The sequence below is a fragment of the Peromyscus leucopus genome, chromosome 23 (genome assembly GCF_004664715.2).
Source record: "Peromyscus leucopus breed LL Stock chromosome 23, UCI_PerLeu_2.1, whole genome shotgun sequence".
Classification (NCBI taxonomy): Eukaryota; Metazoa; Chordata; class Mammalia; order Rodentia; family Cricetidae; genus Peromyscus; species Peromyscus leucopus.
Genome location: NC_051082.1, coordinates 33672248 through 33682288, shown reverse-complemented (window position 1 = coordinate 33682288; position 10041 = coordinate 33672248). Strand labels below are relative to the sequence as shown.

The 10041-nt window shown below is 48.0% G+C and overlaps 1 protein-coding gene across 2 annotated transcripts in view; it reads right to left on the bottom strand.

Annotated features, from left to right (window-relative positions):
* LOC114699154 (WD repeat-containing protein 49-like) overlaps positions 1-10041 on the bottom strand; it is a 48924-nt gene continuing 38883 nt past the window's right edge. Inside the window, exons 1-2 of one of the 2 annotated variants that reach the window (XR_005089836.1) lie at positions 1683-1959; positions 1-417 (exon numbers count right to left, since the gene is read on the bottom strand). Coding sequence is in view for 1 of the 2 variants with exons in the window: in XM_028878077.2 (XP_028733910.2) it covers positions 180-417; positions 6690-6787 (336 nt within the window). In the remaining variant the exon portion in view is untranslated. Of the gene's footprint in view, positions 418-1682; positions 1960-6689; positions 6788-10041 lie in introns of those variants that run through there. The other variant, XM_028878077.2, reaches the window with a different exon arrangement.

Sequence of the window (10041 nt, the reverse complement as noted above, 5' to 3'; positions counted from 1 at the left end):
ACACTGTGAATCCAACTTGTTCTCTGAAATTTCAGTTCTAATTGCTGCAGGTTGAGCCCACCTGGGCTGAGATCATTTTTTCTTTTTGTTCTCCTTTGCTCCCACAGGGCAAAGCTCAACCTCAGTTAGACCTTTCCATTACACAGGAAAGAACTAGCCAAGCAAGGAAGCAGAGGCCCTTAGCACTCGGGCAAGAAACTGCTCCAGGGTGTGAGTTCCTTCCTTCCCAGCAGCTCCGCTTCTCTTTCCTGGCCGTGGAAACTGATGGTGAACGCATCCGCACCAATGATGGACAGATCTGGCTTCTCCCCAGGAGCAGACACACAGGCGACCTCGTGGCACTGGAGGCCCTGGTAAATGCTGGGCCATTTGAGCTCGGGCATCTTCCAGTGAGGCCTTCTTCTTGCTGGCAGCAGTCTGGGGGAAGAGAGTAAGTGTGAGGATTTTGGGGCGTGTCTGGAGACTGGCAGGTACAAGAGTCCCCAACTGAGCAGCCCAGCATGCCTTCCAAATGCATGTGTCTGTGTGGTCCCTTCCCCTTGGCTGTATATCACCAACTCTTTCTGGTCTTTTCTAGGGACCTTGGAAAGCCAAATGCTCCCACCTGTTACAATTCTTTTCTTGTTCCAATTGCTTCCCCACCCCAACACCATTTCAATTCCAACTCAGGTCCAGAACTTGCCCCTCTTCTCTCTTCCTTTAGGGCTTTGCCCTTTCATATTCTTACCTCTTCTCTTTTTATTTCTTTGAAAAATATTTTTGTTTTATGTGTATGGGTGTTTTGCCTGCATGTGTGTCTGTGTGCTGTGTATGTGCAGTGCCTGTGGAGGCCAGAAGAGGGCATCATATCCCTGGAACTGGAGTTACAGATGGTTGTGAACTGTTGTGTGGGTGCTGGGAACTGAACCCGGGTCCTCTGGAAGAGCAACAAGTGCTTTTAACAAGAGTCGTCTTTCCAGTCCCCTCACTTCTTTATTTTTAATTGTGGTATAAAATATGTTGTATAAGTTGACCACCTGAACCAAATACATATTTAGTACCCTCACACTGCTGTACGACCATCATCACCATTCATTTCCAGAACTTACTTTCTTTTTTAGTTTTCTTAGACAGGGTCCCATACAGCCTAAGGCTGGTCTCTGGCCTTTTAAACTCCCTATATAGCTGAGGGTGACCTGGAACTCCTGATTTTCCTGCCCTCCCAAGTGCCAGGACTAGACCCACATTCCACCATGTTCAGTTCCCAGACTCTTCCACCTTACAACACTGAACACATGGACATTAAACAACATCTCTTCATTCTCGTCTCCTCTAACAGCAGCCATTCTGCTTCGACTCTGATGAGTCTGATTGTTCTGGGTACCTTGTGTCTTGGAATCAGGCAGTATTAGTCATTTTGTGACTGGTTTGTTTCCTTTAGCACAATATCCTTAGGTTCATCCACGTGGTAACACCTCTGTCTCCTTTTAAACCCCTTTAAAGTGGCCACATCCTAGTATTTACACTAATATCTTTCAGGTATCAGCATGAATTCCCTCTCTCCAAACGCCTTCTCCCCCAACATCCCCTGTCCAGTGTTCCCACAGTGCTCCATGCTCCTCCTGTTGGGGAATATTATTGTAAGATGTGTTACTTTTGTTCATGTTGCATTTGTTTAGCTCTGTGAAGCTGTGTTACTTCACCTGTCTAAAACACCTTGTTGGGCCCCATAAGGCCTGGGTGTGAGGCCCATTGTAACTTCCCGAGCCTAGCTCGAGTTTGGCGATCTGTCCTCAGACATGACTTTCACATATAAAAGACTCAGCACTACCCAACCTAGAATCACCTCTGCCTAGTAACTGCTGAGGTGGCATCATCTCATTGGCCCACTATCCTCACCCCATCCCCCCATCCTCCCAACCTATATAAGTCCACTTGTGATGCAATAAAGCAAGTTCCTGCTTTGACAAGTCTCCAAGTCCAGTGTGCTTCTCTTCGGTGGAATGGGGGGGGGGGTCTGCACCATTGACACTCACCATCCCACTTAGCCCCAGGGAAAGATCAGCTGGCCTGGTCCTGCCTCTGCCTTACGAGTCAGTCAGACCCACACACCTGATGGTCTAATAAAGAACTGAATGGCCAATAGTGAGGCAGGAGAAAGGATAGGTGGGGCTGGCAGGCAAAAAGAATTAAAAGGAGGAGAAATCTGGGAGGAGAAGGAGTAGCCAGAGAAGGAGGAGGACTCCAGGGGCCAGCCACCCAGCTACACAGCAAGCCATGGAGTAAGAATAAGATTTACAGAAGTAAGAGAATGGGAAAAGCCCAGAGGCAAAAGAGACAGGTTAAGTTAAGTAAAGCTGGCTAGCAACAAGCCAAGCTAAGGCCAAACATTTATAATTAAGAATAAGCCTCCATGTGTGATTTATTTGGAAGCTGGGTGACTGGACCCCCAAAAGAGCAAAAACAAAAAACTATACCTCCCATCATGCAAGAGCCAAGCGATGGAGTGATGAAGGCTAGAGACCTGTCTTTCCCTCTTCAGGACAGAGTCCTCTGTTTGTGGATGTGTCTCTGTGTGGGATTACAGTACAGTATAGGCATAGAGCAGTGCCCAACAAACACTGTGAAGTAAATGTCTAATAGGCTTCCCCCAAAGGCACTCAGAATGATTTTCAAAACAAACAAAAATCTGAATGTTCAGGGGAATGAGGGGTACTAACCTGCCTCCTGCAACATGGTTTGTCTCTGAGTTCTGCTGCCGTCTTGGTCCCTTGTTCTCCAGCCTGTCCTATAGTCCCTGCCAAAAGCTAGTCTAGTCCCTGCTTTACTCCATGCACATCCTGCTGGGTACCATCTCTTTGGAAAGGATTCCCAGTCATCTTCCCATGCCTTGACTCCCACTGCTGAACCAGGGAAGCACCTTCTCCCAGATGTCTTCCCACCATTCTGTTTCAACTTTAAAAGGACCCTAGGCAACAGGCGTATCAACGAGTTGCCCGAGTGCCAACCTTGGGGCTGTGTTCTGCAGGCTATGGAAGCTTGGTTCACAGTCATCTGCCACTTGTCCAAGGCATCCCCATGTTTAGAGCAGGTGCGGTCTCTGTCTTTTCTTTGTGTGTTCACACAAAAGCCCAAGGCTTGCTCTCAGAGGACAGCGGCAGGAAAGCGAAAGAGCAGTGAGGCCATACCTGTGCCTGGCCACCTGCTAGTGATTTACTTCAGGTGAGCAGCACAGTCTCCCACAGCCTCAGTTGCCTCCTCTGTGGAGATCACCAATGGGGTGTTCTCCAGGGATATAATGAGGAATGAACAAAGTCCTCGTTGTGGAATATTCCTTGACACTGTGTGACTATATGTCACTGTGATTGGCTTAATAAAAAGCTAAATGGCCACTAGCTAGGTAGGATTTTCAGGGCAGAGAGGATGCTGAGAAGAAGGGCAGAGATGCCAGGAGTCTAGAGCCGGACTCAGAGGAAGCATGGTCTGTAGGAGACGCCAGGGATGCAGAGCAAGTAGCATGGGCTTTACAAAGTAAAGGTAACCAAGGCACATAAAAGAATGTCGATTAAAAGATGTGGGTTCAGTTATAGCAGCTAGTTAAAAACAAGCCTAAGCAATTGGCTGAGCTTTCATAATTAATAAGTCTCTGTGTTGTTTTTTTGTGAACTAGTGGCCTAAAGAAAAATCCATCTACAAGTCCTATTGAATTTAATGTCTCAGATGGCCTCGGGTGGGAGATCTTTCACACGTGGGCCTCATTAAGACAGTGGAAAGAAGAGCACCTTGTCCTATGAGCTGTCCATGAAGTCCTCCCTCCCCCAACCTGTGACCTTTCTGGCTTTCTATGTGTAGCCAAGCTACCCATGGAAAACTTGACTGGACCTCCAGGGAATCTGTTGCATGGAGGATCCCTGTAGTAGAAGTTTTCTGAAAGGAACTGGTGGTCTGAGCGACTCCACCACTACCCACCCTGCAAATCAATGCGCACAACCCTGTGAATGCTCTCAAGCCATAGACAGCAATGGTAACCTTCTGCCCGACTGGGGAGAGCCGCGTGCTCACCCAGACTCGGCTGTCTGTTTTCAAACCTGCCTGTGCCTCTTGCACACTTGGTCAGGATTGTAAATTTATCTGAACAAAGTGAAAATTATATGAATGGGAAATAAGGAGAAAAACGAGACTTTGTGAAGGCTGAAGACAGGGCTTTGACATGAGGAGCTGGCGGACGATGGAGAACCAAGGATAAACAACTGTTAGAGTTTGGGGAAATCCTAGACACTGGGAAGGACACTGCACTTCCATGCTTGGCAAACGTGCTCATCCTCCAGGCTTGCTTTTGTAAAAGCAGAAATGGAAATTTACTTACGATGCATTGGACATCCAAAGACTGGTGAATGAGTGTACGATCTTCATGTTGCCAATTGAAGTAAAATATGGATAGAATGTGTGTATCATTTCTAATGTTTCCTGCCTTAAAGGGCATACACTTTAAAATTTGCTCAGCCACCACCAGTGTTGATGGCGTAAGACCCACCCAACAGACCCAGTGTCCCCTCTTTCCCCCCACCATTTACCTCTCAACTTTACTTTCTGCTCATTTATCCTTGCCATAAGCAAACACGGAGAATCAAAACCAATTCTGAATTTAGAGCTAACTCCCCTTTGCCATTCTGGGCTGCCACTCTGTGGACCCAAGAGAGTCAAACACCACCTACCATTGTGGCCTCTTGCCGTACTTGCTCTTAGTGACATTTGGAACCTTTTCCCACCTCATCTCCTACATCGGTGTCTTTGAGGAGAGAGGCGCCTGGAGGCAAAAGAGTGCCTGTAGATGTGTAAAGAGATCATCCTGCAGCTGCCGGCCTCCCTGCTAACTCCATCTGCCAAGGATGGAGATGCTAATGGTGTCAGTAGTGAGGGAAGGAGTTTCCCACTTCCAGTCTCCAACTTCAACACACCATGACATCCGACATCTCGGTGTACCCCATAATGCTGTGGAATAATCCTTTTGTACACTGTGAAGATTTGTCACTCAGATTGGTTTAATAAAAAGCTGATTGGCTGGTAGTCAGGCAGGACAACCTAACTAGGAGAATGATGGGAAGAAGAAACTTGGAGTCAGAGGAGATGTCAGCCAGCTGCCGAGGAAGCAGGACATGTAGAAAATGAGGTAACGAGCCATGAGCCACATGGCAACGCATAGGTAGGAAATATGGATTAATTTAAATGTAAGAGTCAGGTAATAACAAGCCTGAGCTCTTGGCCAAACATTTATAATTTATATTAAGTCTCCAAGTTAGTTATTTGGGAAGCGACTGCTGGTTATTTGGAAACAGGCAGTTGGGACAGGAAAACTCCTTCTACACCATACTTTCTTGGGAGATTGCCAAGTATATAAACAGGAAGTTGAAACAATCTGCAGTCCAATTAACTACAACCCAAATCTATGTTGTTTTCCCACAGGCTAGCTATTTGACCCAGTCAAACTTTGGGTTCATGGCTTCCAGACACATTCTGGCATAATGTACATGGTGGGTGGAGCTTCCATGTAAAAGACCCTCTAATCCTGATAGCATTCAAAACATTTTACATTTATTTATTTATTGTTTGTTTGTTTGTTTGTTTGTTTGAGACAGGATTTCTCTGTGTAGTTTTGGTGCTTTTCCTGGAACTTACTCTGTAGACCAGGCTGGCCTCGAACTCACAGAGATCCGCCGGCCTCTGCCTCCCGAGCGCTGGGATTAAAGGCCTGGCCATTTTACATTTTTAGCATCTAGGACAGAACTTGCTAGTTGTCTAACAACAACCCTTTCTCACACTTGGCGTTTTCCTTAGTCGTGGCCTCTGGTGTGACCAGCTGTGGCCGTGTGACTAAGGGCTGCCCCTTCAGGGTGTGAACAGAGGTAAGTAGAAACTCCCATAATGTTTCATAAAGGATGCGGATCCAGCTGGAAAGTGGATGCCCTGGGCCCCCACCCCCTATGCCTCTGTCTGCACTTTTGGGGTGCAGGTGGAAGGCCAGGGTCCCTGTAGCTGTCTTTGCTGTTAGCCCACTGTGGAGGTGGAAACAGCTCCACAGGGAAGGAGCTTGAGCTCGTGATGAGCGTGACCCATGGTGAGGATGGGGCTGTCCCTCGCCCAGGCTCTAAACCTAGAGTCTACGGTGGGAGAGGCATCAGAGGACACTGGAGGGACTGTTTCCTTGGGTCTGTTGGTGACCAGGACTTAGAGAAGAACATCTCGGGGATCTGGAGAGGAATATTCATTCACTCTGCTTCTCTAGAACCTGCCATGTCCCAGTGCACAGGGACCTGGAGTGCATACATGGCTTTGAGGTAGCCTGGGATTTGCAACTTCGGGAGCCCTGGGGTCTTCCCCCTCACTCTATGTCCTCAGGAAGCCAAAAGGGCTACATAGGGCACCTGTGTGAGAGTCCGTGAGGCCACACTGCCTCTTGGGCTGCTGAGGCCAGTAACACCAGCTGCAGAGCTGACGACAAAGACGCATATACCAGCCTTGGTCATGGGTGGTAGCCAGATAAAACACTGGGGGCATTACATCACAGTAGATAAGACACTACACACTTGGGTAGTGACCTCAGTTATACTCACAGCCTGGGGGAGCCGAGGGACAAGTAACGCATGTAGGAATCAGAGAGGGCTACAGGCCTCAGCCAAGAACGGCTGCGGCTGCATTCTTTCCAGACTGACCTGCCGCGGCAAAACGCAGACCATCGGCTTTTATCTTCTCTCACCTCCGCTTCAACAACTGGACCTTCCAGGGAGGGGAGGGGAGGAGTCTTTTCAGTCTGGAGGAAGAAGACAGAGATGCAAGAGCAGGAACTGTGACCCCTCTGGTGACTGGGACCAAGTGCCACCTGGGGCACATGGCTTTTCTGTGTGAGAACAAGGCTCAGGCTGGCTGACCTGGCCAGAGCACAAGAGAGCGTCCCCTGGAGCTTTAGTGCTGCTGTGTCTCAGCACCAGCTAGCCTGAAGCATCGTCCCGTGAGCTCTCACGGGACATCTAGTCAGTTTACTTTGACTATGGATGGCTGTCTGCTATCTCTTGGCGGCTTAGAAGAGGCAACACCAACATTCAGAGTCCAAGGAATCCACTAGGTTTTTCTTGAACAGGGATTTGGACAAGCACACATGTTTTAAGGCTGGAAAGAAACTTCTAGATCATCTAAACCCACCCTCCATTTTATAGCCCAGCAGAAGGGACGGCTGGAGATCACATGACTAATGAATTAACTTGAGAGTGGAAGCCAGGGATCCCTCTCTCAGGAACAACCATGAAATACCTTATTCTGCAATTTTACCCTTTGGATTCCTGGTCCAAACACACTGTATACGGGCTCAGGGTGTTGTTTTCTGTCCTTTTTATCTAAGAAGTAACTTTGTGGTGTTTTGAATGAGAAGTCCCCTAGTCTTGGGCGTTTGAATACTTGGTCCCTGCCTCATTTATAGTTTCTATTGCTGTGACAAAACACCGTGACCAAGCAAGTCAGGGAGGGAAGGGTTTATTTGGCTTACACTCCAGCATTGCTGTTCATCACTGAAGAAAGTCAGGACAGGAACTCAAGCAGGGCAGGAACCTGGAGGCAGGAGCTGACGCAGAGGCCATGGAAGGGTGCTGCTTACTGGCGCACTCCTCATGGCCTGCTCAGCCTGCTTTCTTGTAGAACCCAGGACCACCAGCCAGGGGATGGAACCACTCACAATGGGCTGGGCCCTCCCCCATTGATCACTAATTAAGAAAATGCCCAACAGGATTGCCTCCAGCCAGATCTTATGAAGGCATTTTCTCAGTGGAGGCTTCCTCCTTTCAGATGACTGACTCTGGCTGTGTCAAGTTGACATAAAACCAGCCAGGACAATTGACCTGGTGGTAGTTTGAATGCAATTGGCCCCCAAAAGCTCATAGGGAGTAACATTGTTAGGAGGTGTGGCCTTGCTGGAGGAAGTGTGTCACTGTGGGGGCAGGCTTTGAGGTTTCCTGTGCTCGACACACACTCAGTGTCTCAGACCACTTCCTGTTACCTACAATAGGACGACTCTCAGCCTTCATGCTGTCAGCCACCATGACGATAATGGACTAAACCTCTGCAAATGTAAGCCACCCCAATTCAGTGCTTTCCCTTCGTAGGAGTCATGGTGTCTCTTTACAGCAATCCATGCCCGAGCTAAGGCAGGCCCTTGTCACCTTGACACACAAACACACCACACACCACTGTTAAGCCATCGTCTTTCCTTCCTTGTTCATCCTCAGTGTCACACATATAAACATCTTTAAAAGTTACACAGTCTTTACAGAGTCAAACACTTTAAAATTCAGTCTCCTTAAAAAAAAAAAAAAAAAATCCCAAGTCTCTTTTAAAACCTAAAATCGCTTTTAAAATTCTGTCTCCCAATTGTGGGCTCCTGTAAACTTAAAAATAAATTATTTCCTTACTTCAAGAGGGAAGAACCCGTCACAATCAAACACAAGCAAAACCCGACTCCAACAGTACAAACAACTCAGTGTCCAATGTCTGGGCTTCGCTCAGCTCTTCCAGCCTCCTCCAGGGAGCTTTGGCCACTTCTTCGGCTCAGCTCTCTCCAGCACACACAACTTGTTGTCCAGGCTCAGGCCAACTCCACTCCACACCTGCTGCTGTTCTTGGAGGCCATCCCATCGTACCAGCCTCTCCAAAATTGCTGGGCCCCTCGCTGCAACTGGGCTTCACTTTCACCAATAGCCCCTCCTGGGCTCTCTTCAGGGACGCCAGCCCTGCCACACGGTGCCAAGCTCAGGTTGCTCTCCGTGACCCCTTCATGCCTTTAAAACCAGAACCACCTGGGTGACTCTCACACTACCAAGTTCAACAGCCAGCACGAGGTACAAAGTTGGCCACTTCTGAAACACAGTTGGCGTGTGCTGACCATGAGGAAATGCTTCCCAGAAGATCTCACCTCAATGATGCTGGCCTCTTCTTAATCACTGCTGATTCCTCAGCCCCGGCTGACCAGCATCCATTCTCCCAGCAAAGGAAAGGTTTTGCTTTAGTGGTTCTTGTGAAAAATGATAAGCGGGGGCTGGAGAGATGGCTCAGTGGTTAAGAGCACTGACTGCTCTCCCAGAGGACCTGGGTCCAATTCCCAGCACCCACATGGCAGCTCACAACTGTCTGTAACTGAGGTTCCAGGGGACTGGACACCGATGGCAAAACACCAATGCACATAAAATTAAATAAATAAAAAAAAAAGATAAGCAGGCTGGGTAATGGTGGTGAACGCCTTTAATCCCAGCACTCAGGAGGCAGAGGCAGGTGGATCTCTGTGAGTTCGAGGCCAGCCTGGTCTCCAAAGTGAGATCCAGAAAAGGCACAAAGCTACACAGAGAAACCCTGTCTTAAAAAAAAAAACAACCAAAAAAATGATAAGTGGTTCTGGTTACTGAGTTGGAAAGGTCATGAGTCATGAGCCATGACAAAACCCAGTATTGGAGCTTTATTAGGAGAAGGGGGCAGACAAAGGACCTGGGGAAAAAGCATATGCAGAGAGCAGAGAGAGAGAACAGACAAGAGGTAGTGGGAGGAAGAGAACAGAGAGGAAGGGAGGAGTCTGTGTCCAGCTTTTTAAAGGATTCCTATTATGGTGGTATTTTATTTGTACTGAAATGTGATTTTAATTGTATGTTAATGAATAAAGTTGCCCGTGGGTCAGAGCTATTAGAGCCATAGCAAGAGCGTGGCGGTGGTGGCGCACACCTTTAATCCCAGCATTTGGTAGGCAGAGCTAGGTAAGTCTCTTTGTGTGTGTTCAGGGATACAGCCAGTATTGGAGACATACACCTTTAAGACCTGGAGGGCTGTACTTACAGGCAGTGACAAGGCAGTCACGTGTTTGGGTTTACAACCAATGAGAAGGCAGAACAGAAAGACTATCTAAAGACAAACACACAGGAAGTAGGTCTCTTTCGGAGAGGTAGGACTACCGCAGGAGGAAGGGTAAGGTTTTAGCTCTGAGCTCTGACCTCTTGGCTTTCTTCTTTACATTGGTTCTATGTTTCTTATTTA